This window comes from Bidens hawaiensis, unplaced genomic scaffold, assembly GCF_021521415.1.
Source record: "Bidens hawaiensis isolate Kalapana, Puna unplaced genomic scaffold, B.hawaiensis_p1.1 tig00016935_1, whole genome shotgun sequence".
Classification (NCBI taxonomy): Eukaryota; Viridiplantae; Streptophyta; class Magnoliopsida; order Asterales; family Asteraceae; genus Bidens; species Bidens hawaiensis.
The window spans coordinates 224,796-251,316 of NW_027492562.1; the positions used below are offsets into that span (position 1 = coordinate 224,796).

Here is a 26,521-nt window from a genome sequence, read left to right on the forward strand (position 1 = left end):
TATTTGTTTAGTCTTAACATATGGTTAGTAACAGATATATTTGGTTTTTACATATGATTAATAACTAATAATATTGGTATTTTTAATTTTTATTTTAAATGTATATTTTATTAGTTTTTAATATTTGATGTTCAAATATTCAATATTTTGTTAATTATTGGTTTAAAGAAAAAAATATCATGCACAATCTCAATATCTTTGGTCAAATTTTTTTTTGCCAAAAAAGTTTCGACTTGAGTAGCAAAACCAAATCCAAAACCGAAACCGGACGGTGTTAAAAAATCATGAAACCGAAAGTTTGGTTTTAGTCAAAAACCGCAACGAACCGCACCACGCACACCCCTAGTTATTTTCATGGTTAATGTGTCTTCATTAACCGATTTTATTTATTAAAACTGAATAGAACATTGTGTGTTATGTTTATTTTCAAATTATATACCTTTATTTACAACTTTTAATGTTTAGATTTATGTTGCAATTATCTGTAGTATAGCTTGAAATGTTATAACCAAGTTTGAAACCAACATATTTCAGCTTTGAAACCACATAATTGAGTTTGGAACACTATAACCGAACAAATTCAACTAGAACAAAGGACTATAAAAAAGAAAAACATAATAAATACATCTGACAATTAATAGAACTTTAACACAAAACGAATCGATCAATCGAATATTGTATGTTATGTATTTCCATACCTCCATTTTCAACTTTTACAATTTCGAGCATCTATATTTATGTTGCAATCATCTATAACTAAGCTTAAGCTTGGGATACCATAACCAAGTTCATCTTATGAAAAAGAAAGATGAAGAATCGATAGGACATAAACCCACGTTACATAGATCTATCCCAGGATGTAGATACGGTGTAGACGATCCAAGCCACACCACACGTGATCTCTTCGAGATCGGCTAGCTAAAAGCTCAAATTAGTGCTTTAGAGCGCAGAGCATGTACATGTAATGTATGTAAACATCAAAACATAATAAACTTGGCATTTGCTGTAATAACAAGATGTGAAAGTGTAACATGATCATACATCAGTCACTTTAATACAAAAACGCCTAAATTCGAAACACTCGTCTTAATCAGCGGACGTTGCGGACCCTGTCTTCTTGTCCTAACCCAAGAGACTTTTGAGCATTTGCAATACCTTGAGGATCTGCCAAGATAATACCATGTTTCAACACGAATAAATTAATACAAGAAGAACCTGTTCATGAGTCATGACACCATCATACAAGTGGTTAGATAATTGACATTTTCATGCATACTTACCATAAAACTGTGTAAAGATGCGAGTGAAAAAGCTTAGGTTGCGAGAAACATTGTATTGCATTGAATAAGGTAGAGGTTTCACGACCGTATCAATGCTGAACACCCGCTGCAAGAACTGCATTCAAATGAAAGATATACAAATTCACTAAATATGTAAATAAAATGAACCAGCATAAGGCATAAAGATAAAGACCGTAATTTGTTATTAATATAAGTGTTCCGGGAATCTGGTACGATTGTTATCAAATTCAAAGCAATGTTGCACAAATCACTTGCATAACACTCATACCTTCAGTTTTAAAGAATAATATAAACAATAAAAGGTTATAATCAAACACTAATTCTGGATAAACAAAAACTCAAACAGAAAAACAAGATAAAACTGGAGACAAAAGAATAAAACTTACAGAAACCACTAGAACTCCACTAAATTTGACCTTCAAACCTAATGACGAGTGCGCAAAGTCAGTTCGGTTTGGTTATGGGGGCTTAACCATACATGAGCTTCAGTTATGGCAAATTGCTTAACCATAAAAATAACTAAACGGTAGGTTAGCCATGGGTCGGTTAACTGTCGATTACAGATCGGTTTAAATTAAGTTCGGTTAAATGTCCAGTGTATTTTTTTTCTTCTCCTACAATTCAGTTGAAAATGGTTTAGTTATGGTGTTCCATACTCATATATGAAGTTTCAAAGCTGGCAGTTCCAAGCTTCTTTATAGACAATTTCAACATAAATTTAGAAGTAATTTAGAAGTTCAAAGCTGGAATACAGAGGCAAAAAAGAAAAAAATAGAGAGAAAATTTAGAGAAACACAAACACGCTAAGTTCTCTTTGGTTCGATTTCGGTTAAAGCTGGTTCTCGAAAGCACATTACCGCAACCATAACCGTCAGTTTTGTTCAACTGTGGTTAATTTCAGTTTTCGGTTATGGTTAGGTTTTTGGTCACCCCTTACTATATTCGTTCATCCTTAATTATCAAATATAAGTAAGTAAAATTCCCCTGTGCTACCAGAATCCAATTTCGCTTCTAATTATCAATCAACTACCTCTATTAGCAATTATCGCTGCAAAATATGCAAATCCTGTGTGCAATAACTGAAACCAAAAACCGAACCGAGATGAACCGAACAAAATTAACCAGACCAAACCACTCATATTTTGATATATTTCTAGCTTTTATACCTCCATTTCATGTATTTATACCACCAATTTATGTATTTATACCACCAGTTTATGTATTTATACCTCCAGTTCATGTACTTATGAATCCATTTCATGCAATTCTAAGTAAAAAAAATTACTCAAATCTGGTTTTAGTTATTAACCGAAATTAACCAAACCGAAAAGTGAAAATTAACCAAATAAACCAAATGCAACAACTGACAAAGCGAGAACACAATTTCACCTGCCAATTACGCTGGAAGCTGTACCGGAGTTCAGGATCAATTGCAAGCGACTCGTCTTCTTCAGCAGCAACGGTTTTAGGCTTCCGTTTACCAGGAACGTGCATAGTAGGTGTACTACCTGGCTGAGCCGCGACTTTCAGCTTGGCGTCTTTGAACTTGTCACGCTGGTCGTCGGCGCCGGCGCGCCACGGCGCCGATGCTAGCAGCTCCTTCTTCGGCTTACCCATTGTTTATGAAACCCTAGGCTAATCCGTTCACTGGGTGTTTGGATGATAAAAATGAGGTGAGTAGTGATAGATAATTAGATACATGAATTTACTTCAAACGTCCTTTAAGTTTCGATAAGTTGTTACTACGGGCGAGTTGGCGTCTCGGAGCATGTACCGGTACCGACAGATACTGAATTACTGATACATGTACCCATTTTTGGAAATTCTTGGTAGTGGTACTGAAATGGTCAGTTCGGTTCGATACCAGCATTGAAAGCAAATTCGGAAAATAGCGGTATCGCATCGGTACCGAAAACTCAAAACTTGTTACCGAATCAGTACCAGTACTCGTTTTACTCATCTCTAGTTAAATGTACTTTTGCTAGAGCCATGAGGGAGTATGGATCAAACCAGTATTGGGTGGGAACATCGCCCCCAAGTCACCTTTCATTGGTTTCCAGGGAATGCATTTCTCATGAAATGTGAGGAAAGCTAAGAAAAAAATTGGGAAGTTCGGATAATTTCGCGGGGTTTTCATCCAGGGAAAAGCCCCCCCCCCCCCCCCTTCCCCAAATTCGGGGGAGATGGGAGTCAGGGATGACTTTGTGTGCTCTTAGAAATTTATTAAGAGCAAAGAAATGTAAAATTATTGAAATATAAGACATCTATAAATTTGTAAGAAATTGTAACGTAATATTTTCAGTCTTCATTCCATACAAGGCTAAATTTGTAACGTAATGTTTTCAGTCTTCATTCCATATGGGGCTTCTAGCTTATAAAGGTAGGGTACCAAAAAGACCCAAATACCCTTAAGTACTACCCGCGGGTTATAAAGGAACCTCTAATAGGCCACCCGCGGGGCATACGAATCACCCGCATATCACGATAGAGGAGGAACGTCCTCATACCACGCGCGGAAGCATTCCTGCACCCTCAGAAGTCGTTTGCAGGACAGGACATCAGCCCGCCCGAACAACCAGGAGGAAATGCCAGCGGGACAGCTGTCATCAACCGGTTATCACCTAGAAGAATATTCACGATTGTTACTTGAGGAATACGTGACCTACCAGCCAATGAGCAAAGGACACCTGACCAGGTTGTTATAACCATGCACATGGCCAGGAGGCAAGCCATCCTATCATTGGGCGACACGTGTCCAGGTTGTTATACCTATGCACATGGGGCATATAGCTCAACCTATCATAAAAGAACACGCGTCCAGGCGGTTATCGAAGATCTTCTAGAAGAGGACAGCTGGCCCAATCACCTTCCTACATCTTTCGGCTATAAATACCTTGTCAAACGGTATGAGGTATTCATTCGCTCACTTGCATTCTGACTATACTTAGTCTGTTTACTTCAGTACTTTCTCCATTTACGAGCGTTACTGATTCTCACGCCGGATGATGGTTACAGGAAGACCCCCCCTCTTGTCCTTCCTGTAACGAGACTCGCGGTGTCTGTTTTGCAGGTTCCGGTCATTGGACTTTGGGAAGTTACACTCATATCTTAGTCATAATTATCATACTTTACCCTATGGATTCATTGGATCCAGGACCCATACCCGGGGATTGGATCCATGTTTCTTCATTGGCGCCATCCGTTTTTGGTGTTAGAACTGCATAATTTTTTCTCCATTGGTTTTTTGGTTCGTTTAATATGAGTAAACTTTCTGAATGGCCAACGGGAACTCCTGCACCCAATTCACGTGTGACTAACACAGAAGCACTTCCGGGTCTTCGTGTTTTTGCACGTATCACGACTCCAAGTGGTCGTGCTCTCGAACGTGTCCTGCTCCGGGGTCATGAATCACTGAGGTAACACCTGGGGGTTTTACCCTAGAAAATGTTATAAAACCAACTGGTCCCACTCCCACAAACATGGGACGTGTCTTGGCACCAGAAGGTTCCAATTTAGGTAATCAAAAACGAATTACGGAAGAGACTCGCCAGAAACGGCCAGAATTGGATCTGGAAAATAATTCAGGCGATTCTGACATGGCGAGATCTCATCAACGTAATTCTAGATCCAGAGGAGCATTAACTCCTGAAGAGTGGCTCCACGTGCAACAGCAAGTTTGGTGGCTGAATACGAGCGTAGAAAACGTAACGAACGACTTCACGCTCGCACTTTGGATTATGAGGAATCCCCTAGGGGATCCCCTTCCCCTCCACCAATAGTGAGAGGAAGTCAGATTCGTTACAGCCAACAGGCGGAGCCAGAGTTTGGCGAATTACCGAGGCTACGCCCTCGTCCATGCGGATACCATCTTATTTGGACGAATTTGATAGTTACGATTCACCTTACCACCCGGGAGATTACAGTATGTATACCGGGGATAGTAGGATGAGCTCACAAGCGAGAAGTAGTCGTCCGCATGACATAGTCCGCCACACCGAGTACCATAGCAATGCTGAACGAGACTTTACCAAACCATATCGCCCAGCGGCTTTCGCCGAAAAATCAAAGTTCATAGCAAGTATTGCCACAACACCCTTTCCTGTCAATGCTAAAATACCTACATCAGTGGGTAAATATAATGGTATGACTGATCCAAGTGATCATCTCCAGAATTTTATAGCGGTAGGAGGTGTTAGTGGTTGGACGCTCCCCTATTGGTGTCACATGTTTGCATTGACACTAACAGGGGCAGCAAGAGAATGGTTTGAAAAGTTACCTGACGGGGAGAGGTTTCTAGTTGGGACGATCTGGTGAAAAAATTTTCTCAACACTTCAGTCAGCAGAAGAAACATACGCAAGACCAATCAAAAATTTTAGATATCGTTTGTCGCGATAACGAGTCTATAGAAGATTTTATCACCAGGTTCAATGACGAGAGCCTAAACATCGGTGGAATTAGCAAAGACATGCTTCGTGGTGCCTTCCGCAAAAACGTTAGATGTGATGATTTAGTCCGCACACTTACTGGCAGAGATGGAATGCCAAAAGAGTGGGACGACCTCATGACTGCAGCAAAAGTGTATACGAACACTGAGAAAACATTGAGAAGTGGTAACTCAAAGCAAAAATTTAAAGTCGAGTTTCAAACTCCGAGGCCAAATAGACAGGCGAAAGGCCCTATCTGGTCGAGACTTCAGCTAAGTATGGAAGCACCAAAACCATTTGATGCACGATCCCTCATAGGCAACAAAAACAAAGCGGGACCCTCGAACCGAGGTCCCAATAATTGGACTCCTCTTTCAAAGACTCCCACCGAAATTCTCACCACGGAGAATGTGAATTTTAGAAAACCGCAGCCACTAACGAGAAGGTCATTCCTTGACCCGAAAAAGCGTTGTTCGTATCATGATGACATTGGTCACAATACGAATGAGTGTAGAACATTTAAAAATGAAATTGAAGCGGCTGTAAAGTCTGAAAAACTTGGACACCTGGTAAAAGGTGGGAAACCTGACAATGGTAAAGCTCCTGCACGGGATATCCAGGGTCCGAGTAAAAAGCAAGTCAGAGATTTAAACGTCCATATGATACAAGGCGGATACGATACAAGGAAAAAGAGGAAGGACTCTGATGATGAGGAATGGAAGAATGAGCCAGTGATCTTTCCTCGTATCAAGGGGTGCCGAATAACAAAAACCCCTTGATCATCACTGCCTTATTCGGATACTATCGTTCCCAGTATGTCTTCTTCGACACCGGTAGTACTTCGGACATTATGTATGAACAATGTTTTGAACAGCTTGACGAAGAAGACAAAGAAAGATTAAAACCCATCCACGCTCCAGTATCTGGGTTCGGAGGGGAAATAATGCATCCACGAGGTGTAATTTCATTCCCAGTCACCCTAAGCGACGGAATTCATTCTAAGACCGAGGAGGTCGAATTTTTGGTTCTGTCAGCAACATCAAAACATGACATTATTCTTGGACGAGAAGCGATTGGTGACTTTAATGCTCATCCGTCCACGGCACACGGTGCAGTAGGAGTTCCAACTTGCACTGGCATAGCAATAATTCATGTTAATCGGCACTGCTTTGCAACCGAGAGCTCAAAACCTAGCAAGATTCCAAAACAAACTATGAAGATTAAACAAGAGAAATGGGTTTTGAACAAAAAGTTTCCTGACCAAACTGTAACAATAGGACCTGCTATTTCCGAGATAGTATGGACCTTCTTGAAACAGTTATTATCAAAGAATATTGATGTGTTCGCGTGGCAACCCGCGGATATGACCGGTGTTCCGCGGAACATTGCGGAACACAAATTAAGGGTAAACCCGTTGTTTACACCAATTGTTCAAAAACAACGTAAGATGGGTCCAGAACAAACAAAAGCAATGAACGAGCAAGTCCATGACCTCTTACAAGCTGGAATCATTCGCCCAATTCGTTATCAGACCTGGGTCGCTAATCCAGTTATTGTCCCCAAAAGCAATGGGTCATGGCAGATGTGTATCGATTTCAAGGACCTAAATAAAGCATGTCCCAAGGATTGTTATCCTTTACCTGAAAGAGATCTCAAGGTTGATGTCGTGGCACCATTCAAATTCAAGTGTTTCCTAGATGCTTACAAAGGCTACCATCAGATCCGCATGGCAGCGGGCGACGAGGACAAAACAGCATTTCGTACCGATCAAGGCACCTTTTGTTACAAAATGATGCCTTTCGGACTGAAAAATGCGGGAGCCACGTACCAACGATTGATGGACATAGCGTTTAAAGGACAAATCAGTCGAAATTTAGAAATGTATATGGATGATCTCGTAATCAAAAGTGTTGAGGAAGACCAGATGTTGAGAGATATTGAAGAAACTTTTGAAACCTTGAAAGGTAATAACATGAAGTTGAATCCGGCCAAGTGCTCATTTGGAATGGAAGAAGGAAAGTTTCTGGGAGTGATTGTCACGGATGCGGGCTTCAAAGCTAACCCAGATAAAGTTCAAGCTATAGCCTGCATGCCTTCCCCATCTTCCCTCAAGGAAGTGCAGACACTCAATGGCCGACTGGTTGCTTTGAATCATTTTTTGGCAAATCATGCAGCCAAGTCTCATCCTTTTATCTCAACTCTAAGGAATTGCCTCAAGAAAGCACAATTTAAATGGACCGCGGAAGCGGAACAAGCTTTCTTGGAGGTTAAAAAATGTTTGATGGAACTCCCCATGTTAACAGCACCTCACGCGGGAGAACCTTTGACGTTATACCTATCAGCTTCAGACATTGCTATTGGGGCCGTCCTTCTGACAGATCGCAAGAATGTTCAAACACCGATCTACTACGTCAGCAGAACACTATCGGATCCAGAAACAAGATATTCCATGCTAGAAAAACTTGTTTTGGCACTGGTCTATGCTGCACGACGTCTCCGCAGGTACTTTCAAGGGCACCCCATCCATATCTTAACTGGGTACAAGCTTAAAAACTTTCCCAGCAAACCAGAACTGTCTGGGCGATTGGTCAAATGGGCCATCGAGCTAGGTGAACACGCAATAGAATTCAAACCTAGGCCAGCAATCAAAGGGCAGGTGCTGGCGGACTTCGTGACGGAAGTCCCGCATCACAAGGAAAAAGAATGTTTGATCGAGCAACAACCCCAAACACCTCCGGAATCAGGACATATTTGGTCCTTATTTACGGACGGAGCTTCAAGCAGTGAGGGATGTGGCGTAGGCCTCAAGCTAGTCAATCTCGAAGGCCATGAGTTTACATATGCCATAAAGTTGGACTTCAAAAGTACCAACAAAGAGGCAAAATATGAAGCTTTCTTGGCGGGCTTACGAATAGCCAAAAAGCTTGGGGTCAAACATTTGGAAGCCAGGGTAGATTCCATGTTAATTGCGGGACAGATCAATGGCACATATGAAGCAAAAAACGATATCATGGCTTCATATGTGTCACAAGCGAAAGATCTGATGCTCCAATTCTCTTCTTGCAAAGTCATTCATATAAAGAGAAGCGAGAACAAATCAGCGGATGCTCTCAGTAAATTGGCTTCAACAAACTTTGAACATTTTGCCAAAGACATCAGCATCGAAATATTAGACCGCCCGTCTGTCTCGCAACATCAAGTTTTAGTGATCCAAACGGGAGTGGAATCCTGGATGACACCCATTATAGCATACCTGTCATCTGGAGCACTTCTGGAGGGAAAAACAGCGGCCCTGAAGATAAAGCACAAAGCCTTGAACTATCAAATACTTGACGGTGTTTTATACCGACGTACCTTCCTCGGACCATTATTACGATGTGTGGATGCCGAGGACGCGAACTATTTAATCAGAGAGGTTCACGAAGGCATTTGTGGTCTTCACGCTGGCCCGCGCATGGTCGTGGCAAAATTAATGAATGCCGGATACTATTGGCCAGGGATGCACTTGGATACTATGAATGAAATCAGAAAGTGCGATTCTTGCCAACGACATTCCCCTAACACGCTACGACCAAAGAACGAGTTAGTTCCAGTCACTTCAGCTTGGCCGTTTCAGAAATGGGCAGTAGACATAATGGGACCTTTTCCCGAAGCCCCTGGACGTGTCAAATTCTTGATAGTAGCCATTGATTACTTCACAAAGTGGGTGGAGGCTAAACCGGTTGCTTCCATAACAGCAGCAAGTGTCAAGAAATTCCTGTGGGAATTCATAATATGCCGGTTTGGTCTTCCTCTGGAACTCGTTAGTGATAACGGGACACAGTTCGCAGACAGTGGGCTACAAGAATGGTTGAAAGAGTTACACATTTCTCAAATCTTCACCTTAGTAGCTCACCCGCAAGCGAATGGTCAGGTTGAACGAACCAATCGGACCATCAAAGAAGGAATTAAGGCCAGACTAGGAACTAAAAGGACGGGTTGGGTCGACGAATTGCCCCATGTGTTATGGGCTTTCCGCACTCAAAGGAATTCCAGTAATTCCGAAACCCCCTTTAGTTTAACTTATGGCACAGAGGCCATGATTCCAGCCGAAATCGGGATCCCATCCGCCAGAGTCCTCATGATCGAGGATAACGATCAGGAACTCCGGATGAACCTTAACCTCCTTGAGGAAAGAAGGGAATTGGCATCAATCCGCGAGCATAATTATAAACGCCAGTTGCAAAAATATTACAACTCGCGGATCCAAAGATGTGAATTCGACGCGGGAAACTTCGTCTTCCGCAGCAATGAAGCCTCAGGGCAAGAGCCTCCGGGCAAGTTGGCCCCTACATGGGAAGAACCTTATAGAATACAGAAAGTTCTATCTAAAGGTGCATACAAACTAGAAAGGTTGGACGGGACGGAGATCCCTAGAACTTGGAATGGGACCCAACTGATGAAATGCTACATTTAGAGGGTTTGACTTTTGGCCTGCGTGCCTAACTAGATGTTAAGAACCTTTGTAATTTCGTTTCTTGTAATTTGGCTTATGCTTTAGTTATGAAAACTTTCATTTCAGTCATTTGAGACTTGTATTATCATATAATCCTTTATTCGTACACAAAGAAGATCCTCTGAAAACACTTATATTATAAAAAATAAACAAAGTGTGACGGATACAATAATAAACCTTCTTTATTTATACAAAAAGGGATTACAAGAGGTGGAGAAGCCTAATTAAAAAGAAAGAAAAAGATCTATCCATGGCGCGACATCTTCGTGTTCTGTATCCTCGCCTCCCGCATCTCCCACATCTTCTGCATCTTCTTCCTCTTCATCAAGCTCAAGAAGAGTCTTTAACTGCTGAATGTTGTCTTCCTTATCAGCAAGCTCGATTATCTGATCCGTCAAAGAAAATTTCAACGAATCAAAATCTTTTGATTTCTGCTTAAGGATGGCAACAGTGTCTTGACCAGCTAAGACATACTCTTCTGGACGCTTGGAAGTTGAGCTAAACTGGTAACCTTCTTGGAAACCCAGTTGGCGATCAGCTTGTTTAGAAGCTTTCAGAAGGATAGCAACACAGTTCCCAAGCTCATCACCAGCCCGAACATCGGCGATGACCTGTTGAAACAATCATACATGAGTAACTCTACAACACTTAGATTATTTGTGATAAGAATAAAATATATACCTTGGGGATGGCTTCCAACAGTAGCCATTTTCGATCCGCTTTGGCTTGGACAAATTCCAACTTATGACCAGCGCATTCCAAGGCCTGCGAACGGTTCTTGGCATTAACGTCAAGTAGACGCTTGTCCTTAGAAGCTGATTCAGCTTGAAGAGTCTCCATCAACTTGGCTTGTTCATTCATCAATTTGGCTTGTTCGTCCAATTGTTTCTGGAGAACACCCCTCGCTTCCTCAGCAGCGCATCGAGCAACCCTCTCCGTCTCCAGGGCCTGGTTGGCTTCCCTAGCTTCGTTGATAGCCCTAAGGGCTTTTTCTTTGGCATCGGAAGCAGAGGCCGCCAGTTCGTCCCATTCCTCATTCATTGCCAGCCAGTCTCTGGTTATTTCATGGGTAGTGGAAATAGAATTTGCCACATAGTAAGAGTGGGAGTTCAGCAATTTATAGCGGATACTGAGGCGACGTATCTTCTTTTCACCATGCGGAAGACTCTCCCACAAAAATTCATAACATACGTCCACGTCACGGAATGTCGAATTCCGACGTAAGGTCCAATTAGGTTGATGCGGGGTAGGGTCTTCCTCTTCGGGAGTAGGAGAAATTTGGGAAGCATAAGGGAACGTGCTTATACCCCCTTGATCCCTGAAACGGTAAACATTATAAGAGGGCGACACCTTGGCATGATCAGTCGTGTCGACCCCCTTGTCCTTCACAGGAGAATCATCCGCCACAATGACCGGGTCCTTGGCAGTGTTAGAAGGCAGTGGTGGCGGACGAAGAGGTGAGTCATTCAAACCAGAAATACCTTTGGAAAGGTTATCCAGGTTCACTGAAAAACATTAGCAAAAGGTTAGAAAAATTCTAATACATAGCAGCTTACAAGTAAAAAGACGTTGCATACCTAATGAGGGATCGTTCGCGTCAAGTTGATCTAAGCGAGCTTCCAGGGTGGCAGGATTTGCCTTCTTGGATTTTTTATTCTTTAAGGTAATTGTGACCGGATTAACCTTGCGCTTCCCGGCCACTTTAGAAACGTCCGCATCAACGACCGGACGTTTACCCTCAGCGGTAATATTATCAGCTTCCGGACCCTTGGCGTCCGCAGCAGTATCAACGTCATCTTGACCCGCCGCCTGACTAGAAGTGGCTCGTTGACGGGTAAGACCTGCAATTGAGTCCACAACTTTGTTAACATCAGTCGAATATACTTCTTCACAGAGTGATGACTCCTCGCTAGATGAAAAGAGTACGATCACTCCGCTAGAAGTAATGGCAGTTACGGGTCGGGGTTATAGAATGCCCTCACCTTTGAGTATGGCTTCTGAAACATACTTCTCACATTTGGCATACATTGGTTCGGAGACCAATGGTTCCGGACGAAGGGCGGTAGGGAACGAAAAGTTATTGCTCGTCTGATCCAAAAAGGGACCATCTTTTGGATCAATCGGACGCCGCACCATCATACCCCCTTCTTGGTCCAACAAAGTGCTGAAGACAGAACCCTCACCTACACAAAGCAATTATAGTAGTCAGAAATTACTAGTTTATTAAGAAAAAGATAGAGGTAATCGACAAGCTTACTCTTATCGGTCTTCTCGTAGTATGGTTCCAACTCAGGAAACGGCCACAATCGGCTCATTTTCGCACTCACCATTACTCCCTCGTGAATGGGACGCAGGGGAGTCGGGGTAGACATCAGTGTCTTAAACCATGAAAGACCTTCATGAGCGGTGGCGGGAACCACGGGCATGGGAGCTTCCGCTTTACGTTTCGACATCTTGAACGGAATGACGTCCTCGTGAATCCAGAAAAACTTTGGCTTCCAGCCATGAAGGCTACGGAGCCACTCCGTGCCTATAGTCCTCTTCTCGATAGAGGCAAAACTATACCATCCATCACGAAAGGTCATTTTATACAAAACGGCAAACATGCCAACAGTTGGTTCTAGGTTGCGAGTTTGGCAACAAAATTCGAAGTGTCGAATCCTCAACATCCTGAAGGGATGGATCTGGGAAAGATGAATCCCATAAGTTGTTAAGACCGATTGGATAAATTTGGTAATCAGAATCCGGAAGTTCCCCGTGGTAAAATGGTCTACGTAAACAGCTATTTTATTCGAAGGAGGACTAGTGGCAATAGAACCACTAGCAGGACGTTCCGGCTTCCACTCCGTCGTCAATCCGTATACGTTAACAACATCTTTATAATCTTCTTCTTTAAGGCAGACGACGACATCGTTAATAGTGGGAATACTTTTCTTTTCTTTAGCCATTTGAAAAACGAAAGAGATGAAGATATCTCAGAAAGAAGAAGAAATCTAGAGAATGATGAAAAGTCTTGTATGTTTGAGAGAAATCTGAAAGTGATAAAGGTTAAATGGAAACCACAATGGTTATATTTATACCCATCGCAATTAATGCGATCCATAAAGTGACAGAGGAGAGAGAAACCGCGGACCGCCAGATGGTTGATACGTCAGGCGGTAAATTCAAGATAATGTGAACAGACTGTCAAAGGCATTCTCCAAGTCTTGTCAGTTGTCCTCAAAGAGTCTCTCTCTCTGCCACGTCATCATAGTTATCCAAACTTTTAAATATTTTAAAAAAGTTGTAAATTTCAAAAAATATCTTTTAGAGATATTTTCTCCAAACAGTTGAATGTCCGCAAAAGTTAAAGAGTTTTTTCTCATTAATTATTCAACAAATAATTACAAAAAGAGAAAGAAAAAATTACAAGTTACAAACATCTAGGCCTATTCTAAGGATTCGAGGTCGATGGGTCTTACGGAGCCTTTAACGAAATATCTTCTGAAGAATCGTCCTCAGACTCTTCACCAAGATAGATCTTCAAAAGTTGCAAGCCTTCATCTGCGGAAGCAAATTCCGGGAGCATATTTTGTAAAGGGAAGGTCAAAGTATCATGCTCTTTAACTCGATTTGCATGATCCTGTTTAACATTTACACCATGAAGCGGATGATCTTTAAATGTACAATTGCTCTGACCATAATTCATCCCTTCATGAAAGCCCGCCACACGCCCAAGTGAAGAAGAAGCAGCCGAGATTGGCAAAACTGTCATTAAGCTCCGTACTTCCCTTGACATGGCGGACGACCTGTTGGGGTAGAAACATAAGTTTTCATTATCAAAAATAAGAAATAGACAACAAGCGTCAAAGTATAACTTACAGCATCAACCCCACGAGTAAGGAACCACTGTCGATCCTGCTCCGCACGTTCTACTCGCATCTGGAGCTCTTCAGATTCCATGATTGCTTTTTCATGAGTTTGAAGGAGAGAGTCATAAGCAGTTTGAATCTCAGCCGCACTCTGGTCCTTAAGATCGACCCGCTCCTTCTGCAATTTTAGGTCAGCTTCAAGATCATGGATCCGGGCACCCTGAAGAGCCACTTGATTTTCCAACGCAGAATTTGCTTCTTGGGTCCGGATTAAATCGTCCCGGTCCTTTTGAGCCTTTGCCCGATCAGCTTCACGAATGGAATTTTGCCTTTCACAGGCTTCTTTCCATCGGCGGGCAGTGTCAGCGTTACGATCTTGCTCATTCTTAAGGACATTCTCCGCATCTGCCTGTTTCCACTTAGCAGTTTGGGCAGCAATACGATGCTCCTCAGCTTCTTTCTTAGCAGCTTCAGTGGCCCGCCGAGCTTCTCCCACTTTCCCACCAAGAGTACGCCACTCACTTATGACCTCTTGGCTACCAGCCAAAGCATTAGCTAGGTGATAAGCTACGTTTGTGTGAAGATCACGGCGAGAAAGGTCACGTTGATATGCCATCTCAGCGGGTGGCGTACAGTGTTCAACAAAATCCATACAAGTTCTAGGATGGGAGAACCGTGACCCATTAGTAATGCCCCATGGAGGGACGAACAATTCATGTTTGTCACCCAGGCCCGTGTCCCCGTAGTAACGGGAACCTGAAGGTTTAAGGCGAGTCGGGGTTGAAAAAGGCTGTTGGGGAGGAGGTCGAGGAGGAGATTCCTCAGTTCTGTAACCCTCCTCATTAACAGCAGGACTGTCTTGCTGACCACCAGTACCACCCCCAGCCTGAAAAAGATAGTCAAAACGAGTATCAGTTTTGAGACTGGACGTTAGATCCTTCCATAGCGGCAGTTTCAATCGGAGGGGTTGGCACTCTTTCTTCTACCAAAGGCGAGGATGGTTGATCCTCCGTGTTAATATTGCTGGGAGGAGTCGGGGGCTTATCCTCCACATTCTTCTCTGGAGAAGGAGATGGTTGCTATTCAGTTTGAGGAGTTGGTGTAGGCAACTTCTCATGAACATCTTCACTAAAGATCAGTGGATCTATAAAAACAAAAGCTATTTTTAGCTACACATCTTATGAAAGTATAGTACTTAAAAAGATTAATATGTACCTTCAACAGTGTCAATACGGTCAGCAAGGCTATATTGTGGCTTCTTAGGACGGTGAATTTTTCGTTTCTTCTTTGATGGCCCCGCCTCAGCATCCGCAGTCGCCGCGCCCGTTTGACTCCTTAGAGCTCTCTTTTTCTCTAGTTCTGCCAATAAAGATGAGACAGAGGAATGTTTAAGGACATCCTCGTCAGAGTCTTCCTCCTCTTCGGAAACAGGAAAATCAGAAGCATCGCCATCGTCATCGATTGATGGTAGAATGGCGACCATCCCGTCGGAAGTAATGGCATTAAGAGGAGGAGGGTTTAGAACATACGCACCTGTTTCAAAGGTAGCATCCGAAATTACAGGTTCAGTTCGAACATTCTTCGGAAAAAGAAATTGAGATCTGGTCTTTTCAAGAATAGGCTGGTCTCCCGACTCGCGGATACTTTTTCGGACTGACGTGAGGTCGAAGACTCACTCAAAAATAAACCGAATACAACTAATTAGATAGCGGTAAGCGGGTATCAAACACAGGGAGTTTTGTGGAATATGCGTTACTTAGTAGTTTGATAATTAATCTAAATTAAACTAAATGCAAATATTAAAATCAAGTATTTTGGTTGTTTGGTTTTGATTAATAAAAAGAACTTAAGCAATTAAACAAGTTTTTAAATAATAAGAGAAACAATGCTCTCTTCCAATTTCAGGTTTCCAATGTAGATCAAGTTAACGTTTATTTATGGAACAAACTACACGAATATAGTTTTGTGAAAATTCAATTGATTGTGATAAACGAGGACTAAGTACTTGGATTACACAAACGCAAGGTTGTCACTCAAAAATCAGTTTAGTATTATCAACCCTAATTCTCTTCTACTAAATCTCGATTGCCTATGGCACCAAGAACGGATAGTCAAGAACACGAAATCAAACAATACTAACAATTACAATACAAACTCACAATCATCAAACAATATATTCATAAGATCAAAAGACTATCCCACAATTAACATAAACGATTCACAAGTATCTAATTGAAAACCTTACTTTGGAAGAGAACATAAAGATGACTAGCCACACATTGTCTGAATCATCACCATATCGATTAGGTTAATCAAGCAAATCATAAACCCAAACAAAAAATTAGAATCACCAAAATATCGTTCTTGCTCTCTCCCAATCGCCCCTAGGTAGTTCTTGATGAAAAGATTATGAAAAGTCTCCCAAAAACGAGTAATAAACAATAATAAAACAGCAGTTACGACTGCGCACCGTGGCCCACGGTTCAAACCGTGGGTCACGGTTTTCTTCTGGAATTGCTGGACCGTGGCCCACGGTTGAACCGTGGGTCACGGTGGTGATCTGAAAATTTTGGACCGTGGCCCACGGTTGAATCGTGGGTCACGGTTGAGGCTACGGTGTCAGTCAGAGGCCACGGTACGGTGGCTTCTGTTTCAATTTTTTATTTGGACCATGGCCCACGGTTGGACCGTGGGTCACGGTGGTCTTCAACCAAAACTCTTTGTTTTCTTCATTTTTTAATCTCTCACACATTCTCGGTCCATTCGGTTGCCTCGGTATCCACCATAATAGCCCCGGAACCATCTTTGAACCTACAATTCACCAACAAAACCGTAGTTATCTAATTCCACAAAATAAACTTATTCAAAACATAATTCTTACGGCTTTTATATCATTTAAGGGTTGTCCCATGGACCACCCGTCACGGACACACCCTCTGTCCTCAAAAAGAGCGTTAATCATAGAACTCCGACCTGAAAAGATAGGAGTTTAATTATAAAAACACTCAAGAAAGCAAAGAGACAGTAAAAGGCAACTTACGTTCATTCAAGTCTACGAAAATGGGCTCCATAAATTCCGTTGGCCACAAACGGCTCATGCCTGCCCACACTAGAGCTTCTTCCGGCAAGGCCCGCATAGGCGTTGGCTCCATCGTGAGTACACGATACCATTCTTGACCCTCATGAGCAGCGGTAACAACGTCAGGAAGCGCAGAATTCACTGGGCGGCGAACCATGTTTAACGATACCACGTCCTCAGAAATCCAAAAAAACTTATTCCGCCAATCTTTGGATACCTTTTCAACTTCATATCCGATACTTCGATCAGAAAACCCTTGACATGTATACCAATCATTACGGATAGTAAGACGGTAAAAAAACTAGAAATCGATCAATGTGTGGCACCATGTCACGTGCTATGCATACAAACTCGTAATGACGAATCCGCATCATAGCACGGGGATGCAGTTGAGATAAGTGGATCCCATAGGCAGTTAGCACTTTATGGAGAAATCTCGTTATGGGCAAACGGAAATTCTCATGAACGAAATAATCAGCATACACAGCCATTTTCTCAGGCGGTGGGAAACTGGCTATGGAACCAGGGGAAGGAAACTCCGGCCCCCATTCGGGTGGAATTCCATACGTTTCCAATAATTTTTCATATTCTGAATAATCCCACGACACTTCTATTTCGTCGACCTCAGTCTGTACGTTCGACATTACAATGAAATTGAGTAAGATAGAAGAAAGTTATATAAAAGATTCAGAGAAAATTAAGAAGATAATCAGACGAAAAGAGCGATAAAACTTCGAATAGAAAGAGTCTCTCCTTATTTATACCCATCGCAATTAATGCGATGGGATATGAACAGTAGAGAGAGAAAATCATCGCCCAATCAATAATTGCCACGTCACGCGGGAAATTCGAAAAAGAGAAAAAGCTGCACAGTCGGGTACAGTGACAGTCGTCAAAAACGTTCCATCATCTGTTCACGCGTCTGCGAGTGGTCAGCTTGTCCTTTTTTCATGATTATCCATACCAACAGAAGATATTTTCCACCTAACTTCCGAACAACAAAAATCCCCAAAATACATTAAGTCCAGAATTTCACCCGCATAAAGACTTCACACGAAAGAAACACTGGACTGGGGGGACTTATAGAGGTAGGGTACCAAAAAGACCCAAATACCCTTAAGTACTACCCGCAGGTCATAAAGGAACCTCTAATAGGCCACCCGCGGGGCATACGGATCACCCGCATATCACGATAGAGGGGGAACGTCCTCATACCACGCGCGGAAGCATTCTTGCACCCTCAGAAGTCGTCCGCAGGACAGGACATCAGCCCGCCCGAACAACCAGGAGGAAATGCCAACGGGACAACTTTCATCAACCGGTTATCACCTAGAAGAATATTCACGATTGTTACTTGAGGAATACGTGACCTACCAGCCAATGAGCAAAGGACACCTGGCCAGGTTGTTATAACCGTGCACATGGCCAGGAGGCAAGCCATCCTATCATTGGGCGACACGTGCCAAGGTTGTTATACCTATGCATATGGGGCGTATAGCTCAACCTATCATAAAAGGACACGCGTCCAGGCGGTTATCGAAGATCTTCTAGAAGAGGACAGCTGGTCTAATCACATTCCTACATCTTTCGGCTATAAATACCTTGTCAAACGGTATGAGGTATTCATTCGCTCACTTGCATTCTGACTATACTTAGTCTGTTTACTTCAGTACTTTCTCCATTTACGAGCGTTACTGATTCTCACGCTGGAGGGTGGTTACAGGAAGACCCCCCCTTGTCCTTCCTGTAACGAGATTCACGGTGTCTGTTTTGCAGGTTCCGGTCATTGAACTTTGGGAAGTTGCACTCATATCTTAGTCATAATTATCATACTTTACCCTTTGGATTCATTGGATCCAGGACCCATACCCGAGGATTGGATCCGTGTTTCTTCATAGCTCTTGTCTACTAACTCCCAACACAAATGAGTTTGTGTTATTATATAATTTAAGTTTGTACTTTGGTGTCTATTCGACTATTCTTATGTTTTAACATATTGGCCGTATTATAGAGAGCTAAAGATAAGTTTTCCTGGTGCGAAACAACATAAGATAAGTTCAAACATTTAATATCATTAAAAAAGGTTATTTGGTCCTTTACTTGCTACATAACCAACAAAATAGTTTTCTTTTAATGTGTTCTTGTTTTTTTTTATGCAATAGGACTAGCATCTTGAAGCTGATTTTGCTTGGTGTTGGTGTGGGTTACTTTTACAGAAAACACAATTGCTTTAGTAGTATAAAAAAAACAAAACAAAAACAAAAAAAACCCTCAAATGTGCATCATATATAAAAGATCCATGATGGCTCACGTTTGATACCAAAATGTTTGATAGATTGATAGATGAGATATTATTTGTTAAAGTTTTCAATCACGAGGGTTCATGGTTTTATAGGCGATAAGCATGTTATAAGAACCATCGCTTATAATTAGGGTGAGCAATAACCAAACCGAACCAAAAACCAACAAGAACAAACTGAAGTTACATGATAACCGAGTTAACCAAAAATCGATTATCGCTTACTTTTGTACATATAATTGTTTTAATAGTATGTGTAGATTTATTATTTGAAAAACAGGTTATCTGAATAAATAATAGGCTCGTTAAGCTTGACCGAGAATGTGATGCTCGATATTTCCAAATGAGCTTACTTTTTTTACATTTGGAGTCCTTAAACTTAGCTTGATTCGAGCTTTTAGCTAGCTAACAATGAGTAGCTCGTAAACGACTTAACTCGTTTGTATTCCTAGTTTTTCAAAGTTTTTTATATATTATATTTGGTTTTTAGTCTATACTTAATACAAAACGTTTTATTCTTGTACGAATGAACTAAAAATTTTTACTTTTGTGAGCCATAAATATAGAGGGTGGTTAACATGGAAGAAAACATGAACGAAAAACTCAAAATTCAGCATGTGTTTAATTTTGTTTTTCCTTTTACAGGTTTTAAATTTATTAAGTTTCTTACAGTAAAAATAAGGATAAAAATATTTAAAAAAAGGCACAAATGCCGACTATTGTTCTACTCGCCGCCCACGCCAACAAACGTGACGGTTTCCTGGAACTTTCCCTTCATTAAAAAAACATTAATCAAACCACATTCACACCACTTTGTCCCCCACATATCATTTTATTATTATTATTATTATTATTATTATTATTATTTCTTAAAATTTATTTTTGTAACGGTAATTTGGATTATTATCAGTAACGTTTTTATTTTTTTTTAAACAATTTAGTTTTTAAATAAGTTTACCTAATATGATTTGAGTCGTGTAAAAAACTTTTTTATATAAAATAAACTTAAATTTGTTGAGAGTCATACTTACTTGTCACTAAATCAAGCTAGTAGTTTTGTAATCGAGTTTAAACATTAAATTTAGATATTGTTTTTCATAAAAATATATATAATTTTTTTAAAAAAAAATTAAGACCTAACGGGGTATTGGGTAAGGGTTTATTGACCACCCTGCCCTCTTTAAAAGTTGGCCTTGATCACTGTCGTGCACTGATTCACCTGATCTTCTCCACTTCTTTAGTACGAAACTTTGTAATCTAAGCTGCCACATATCCGAATGAAAGCTTGTACATTAGTTTTTACCCATCAGTCCTGACGCTAAGACCGCCTTCAGTAGAAAACCCACCGTAGATTAGAAAACCCCGAAACCCTTATTTTGTCACATGTGATATATAAACCCCGAATCTTCTTTGGTACTTCACCTCAACCATTATTTAATACCAATTATAACAACAATAGTAGTTGTCGTTCTAGTCCATTATCATCGGTATGATCATTAAAACTTCAAATATTAAAATATCAAGTTTGAAACCTGATTCAATGAGGTTTTCCGTCATCAGTGAATTTCTCGTTAATGGTGGTATTAGACGAGCTAGACATGAAACGTTAAAATCAGTATACATGGTTTACATCCCGTCTTATAAAAACTCACCCGAGTAACGGTAGTTCCAAACACTGTTAGAAAAAAATATTATTTTTTTTAATAATAATAATAGGGAAAGTTTATGTGCATTTTGATATTAACATGAGTACGAAGGAAATAATGTATATTTATTTAAAAATGCGAACGTAAGAAACAATACCAATCACAATACCAATCTACATAAACAATAACTTATAATAACAAAGAAAGTAACCTAAAAATTACAAAAAAATAATCAAAATCAAGAACAAAATAATAACAGCATATAGCAGCAAATACTTATAACGTCTCATAATTGAAAATTAGCAAATACGAATAAAAAATAACAGCAAACACCTATAAAAATAAAGTTAATCATAACAACAAATTGGTTCTCACCGTTTTTGTGTTAAAAATAAAATCTGCTTGATTCTGTGTCTAATAATAATAATAATAATAATAATAATAATAATATCTATAGTCAGCCAATCAATCATCCAATCGCCATCTTCCTTCCATCCCGTGTTCACATCTCTTTTACGCATTTCGTCAAACACTTGACCTGCAACTTTTAACTTCACCCCCAATTCATCAAATCAATACACAAACCAATGCAACAACCACGCAAGCGTAAAGCCACCAATCTCGGCTACGATCTAAACCTATCCACCACCACCACCAGCAACTCCGGCGACACGTCATCCACCACCACCGACGGTCCATACCGCCGGTTATGGGTCAAAAACAGATCACAACACTGGTGGGACGATCACAACCGATCAGACTTCCCAGACACCGAGTTCAAAAAAATATTCAAAATGAGTAAACAAACGTTTAATCTCATTTGCGACGAACTTACTCCTTCCGTCGCTAAAGAGAACACCATGTTACGCGACGCTGTACCTGTTCGACAACGAGTGGCGGTTTGTGTCTACAGATTAGCGACGGGTGAGTCTTTAAGACTCATGTCAACTAAATTTGGATTAGGTATATCCACTTGTCACAAATTGGTACTTGAAGTTTGTTCCGCCATAAAAGATGTATTAATGCCTAAATATTTACAGTGGCCGAGTAATCCGTCGGTAAAAGTAATTAGCAACGAGTTTGCGACAATGTCTGGGATAAATAATATTGTAGGATCAATGTACACTACTCATGTTCCAATTATAGCACCTAAAGTTAATGTTTCGGCGTATTTTAATAAACGACATACGGATAGGAAGCAAAAGACGTGTTACTCGGTGACGGTTCAAGGGGTTGTCGATCACGCGGGGGTGTTTACGGACGTGTGTATCGGGTGGCCCGGGTCGATGCCGGATGACCAAGTGTTGGAAAAATCTGCATTGTATCAAAGGGCAAGTGGTGGGCTTTTGAAGGGGGTGTGGATTGTGGGTGGGTCTGGGTACCCGTTGATGGATTGGGTGTTGGTGCCGTATACGCAGATGCATTTGACGTGGACGCAGCACGCGTTTAACGAGAAGATTGGGGAGGTTTTGAAGGTCGGGAAGGACGCGTTTGCGAGGTTGAAAGGGAGGTGGTCTTGTTTGCAGAAGAGGACTGAGATGAAGCTGCAGGATTTGCCGGTTGTGCTCGGGGCGTGTTGTGTTTTGCATAATATATGTGAGTTGAGAGGCGAGGAGATTGAACCCGGGTTGGTTTGTGAAGTTGTGGATGATGAGATGGTTCCTGAAGTTGCGTTGCGGTCTGAGGCTGCTGCCAAGGCGAGAGATGCGATGGCGCATAATCTTTTGCATCATAATCATGCTGGGACTTCGTTCTTGTGATATGAATGTAAGTTTTTGTTAAGATGTGTTAAGGTTTACTGATGTGATTACTCTCACGGGCCCGTTTTAAGGGCTTAAAGGCCGAAACCGGTTAAGGTTTTGATGAATTTATACAATGTTTTTGTTGATGTTAGGATGGATTTATAGACATGTTGCATACACAAGTTGTAATTTGAATGTGTCCAAACAGTTTGTTAATTTGTTCTTTATTCTTGATGCTTTTGGAAACTAAATATTGTTTTTTCTTTATAGTTATATATTGAAGTAATGGTATGAATGTATGATTATATAACTATGTTATTCAAATCATAATGCACTTTAAAAAGGTTTGGCAAAACAAACTACATGTGCTAGAAATGAAGAATGTGATAAACAGAAGAATCTCATTATTTGAAGTAAAGTGTTTCTGTCTGCACCTGAGACACCACTTTTTTCTCTTTATTATCATAAGTCTCTTTATCACCACGACACCACCGGTTCCTCGTTTTAAATGGCGAGCTCTTTCTCCCTTTCATGTTGGTTTATTTGGGGTGTCTGCAATGATAATGTCTTTAATAACTTTCCTCTATAGCTTCACAAAGTTACAGATGAGGTAAGCAAATTCGTTCATATGGATTCGAGATAGCGGTAAAGTAAAGGCACTTACGAGATTGAACAGAGTGGTTTAGTTTCATCCTTTAAATCTGGTTGTACTCGAAAACTGTACGTGCACCGTGTTCTCTCTGCTGCTATAGCGCCTTGCTAAGCAGTTTTCTAAAAAAATTATTTTCACCATTAAGAAAAAAGATTTTTTTTCACAGTAATACATATATTTAGTAATCTGCAAAGTGCAAACACTGTGTGTGTGTATGCATATAAAACACTTTAGTTTTTCAAACAAATCAAAAGCAAAAAAATAGTTGACTAGTGTAGAATATATCTTTAATTGGGCCTGGCCCAATGGATAAGGACTATCACATAAGGTCCATAAGAACCTATAAACACCCTGGCCCATCTACCCCCCCCCCCCCCAACACAATACAAGATGCACTTTCATCCTCATTAGTCACTAAGATTGTATCTTCTTCACTAATTACTCCTATCTGAAATATACCTACACTTATTCTAATGCATATAGAAATAAAGCACGTCGAATACTATACCGACTTGAGCTTCGGAGGGTGGTCCCGACGCCTCGGCCTTGGACTCCTAATGAGCTTCTTCAGGTTGAAAATGAAACGGAGAAGACCACGTGTGATTAGTTCATCTCCTGAGTTATTGTATGATCTTGATCTCCATCTCAAGGATCCATTTAGCAACAACTAATATGAATTTTAGTCCTTCAATTTAATTTAATACTATCACATTATAGACGTTGCGTGTCTATACATTCAACTTAAAAAATACTAACGAAATATAGCCCGTGCATATAAAGTTGTAGTTACCTTGGAAATGGGCCATATCACGCTGCAGCTGAGGCAGTTGAACGGGTAATGAGTCCTACGAGGCAGCGGTTGAGATGGAAAATGAGCATTATCATGCGGTAGTTGAACTTGTCTGCGCGGCTGCACATTATCATAGTTACAAATTATAGAGCTCTCTTTATTCAGCCAAATAATGAATTTTTAGTAGGGAATTTTTATATTAACAAGGACCATAGTCCCATACATATGCATATATTTAAATCTACTTTTTCTGCTTACATTATCAGTTTGAATAATAACTATTTTGGCCATTATGTGCCCATGTGCAGGTGCGTAGCCAGCCTTAGGGGAATGGGTTCGGCCGAACCCGTACAAAATTTTGTTTTAGTGTTATATATTAGTGTATTTTGACATCGAACCCGTAGACAACCCAAATATAAGTGGTAAACAGTCGGTCTTTTGTCCCTAAAAAATTTTCGAACCCCGTAGGAAAAAATTTCTAGCTACGCCACTGCCCATGTGGCTTACTTCAATAGGCCAAGTCAACAACATCATCCTTTCTAGTCTAAAGAAACTGCCTTTTTAAGGTTATCATTGTGCATTCTAAGAAAACTGAACAACTAATAATTTAAACAAGAATATTGTTACCAATAATATTAGAGTAAAGGGAAGATAAGAATAGAACAAAGTGTGTATCAGTGCATATTAGTTAAAGGGATGGCTAACAACTGCTTATATTACTTAAAACATATGGCTCAAAATAATTTACACCGAAAATGAAACACGGAACGTCAAACTTACATGTCGTGTTTACTTGTGCACAAGTCTGGTTTCTGTAAAGCCGAGGAAAGAACAGAATAAATATATTGTCAGGTGTCAAGAACAGCATATGCATACAAAATATGAATATAAAGGTTGTTGTTGCAGAAAGACCGGACTGATTAGCGTGGAATGCGCCCTTTTTTCATACACCATGTTATACGAAAGTAAGCGACAATTTTCTATGCAAATTTAGGGGTGTATGAAAACCAGGGTCCTTAGCAAAATCATGAATAGGTACCAAACATAAATTATGTTACATAAAAAGTCTAATAGTAAAAAATCTAAGGTGGTGTATGAAAATCTCATGCCTAATGATAATAAAAATAACAACGCTATGAACATGCTTTTGAAAAGGGGTGCTAGGAAGTTTACTATTATAATGTTTTGTTAATGTTAAAAGGCTCGAAGAAAGTTATCGCTAATTTGAAATCGATCTCTATGAAGAGGTGACGAGAATTTTAAAAAATCAATTGGTTGCTTGGAATGATTTAGTTGTTAAAAGATGCCATCATGTGCCGGTGTCAATTAACAAAGGTGATTAATGACATCAAAGCGACATCATTTCTATGGATAAAACATAGAAGTAAGAGGGTAAATTTGGATTGGGAAGATTGACGCAAGTTTAATTTTGTTAATTTTTTATTATAATCTGTTGTCTTTTTTCATTTTTTAATGATATCGATCTTTAAAAAAAATTAAAAGGCGATTTGACTATCATTAAAAGGTAGAACTCACAATTATTTGTAAATGAGTTTATAGTTAAAAGAAAGATATATCTTTGTTCGAAAAAATAAAAACCTAAAAGCTACTGTAAGAATTGACAACCTTGCATAAAGTTACTATAAGAATTGACAGGAGATGAGGAGCTCCTTAAAACCTTGCATAAGTGATAAGACCACTCTTTGACGTCTAAAAGGGATATGGTGTGATGGTAAGATGTATCCCCTCTATTTTAAATGTGGAGGTTTAAATATAGTAAATTGCAAGTTTATGTGGATTATAGGAGTATGATAGTTTGTCGTTATAAAATACCGTATTTTTATATATTTAGTTTTGTTATACTCGTATAGAGGTGTAAAGGAGTCGAGTCCAAGCTCGAGCTCGTCTCACTTTAAGCTCAATATCTAAAACTTAAGTCCGACTCGTTAATAGTTTTAAAGTTTGAGTTCAGCTCGAGATTGACATTATTTGTTATACATTCATGAATATTTATATTATTAGCTATTTTTATTGTAACTTAACATCAACCATATTTATTATTTAATTATAGAATGACCATATACATATATACAACATTGAAAATATATTTAAATAAATAAAGATTTGTTTAGCCACGCAAGCCATCAAGCTTAGTATGTAAAGCTTGAGCTTAAACTTGCTTATTAAACATGCTTCAATTTATGTTCGGGTTCAAACTTGTTTAAGATTAGCTTATTTCAA

At 40.2% G+C, this 26,521-nt stretch overlaps 2 protein-coding genes across 2 annotated transcripts in view; both read right to left on the bottom strand.

Annotated features, from left to right (window-relative positions):
* Positions 1-26,521, bottom strand: part of LOC143552491 (PHD finger protein ALFIN-LIKE 3-like) — a 166,435-nt gene that overhangs the window by 105,571 nt on the left and 34,343 nt on the right. The gene's annotated exons all lie outside the window — the stretch shown is intronic.
* Positions 970-2,982, bottom strand: LOC143552466 (uncharacterized). The gene is made up of 3 exons (XM_077042679.1): positions 2,691-2,982; positions 1,281-1,395; positions 970-1,164 (listed from the first exon to the last, which is right to left on the bottom strand). The coding sequence occupies exons 1-3, from the start codon at positions 2,916-2,918 to the stop codon at positions 1,091-1,093; spliced, it is 417 nt and encodes a 138-aa protein (XP_076898794.1). The 5' UTR covers positions 2,919-2,982; the 3' UTR covers positions 970-1,090.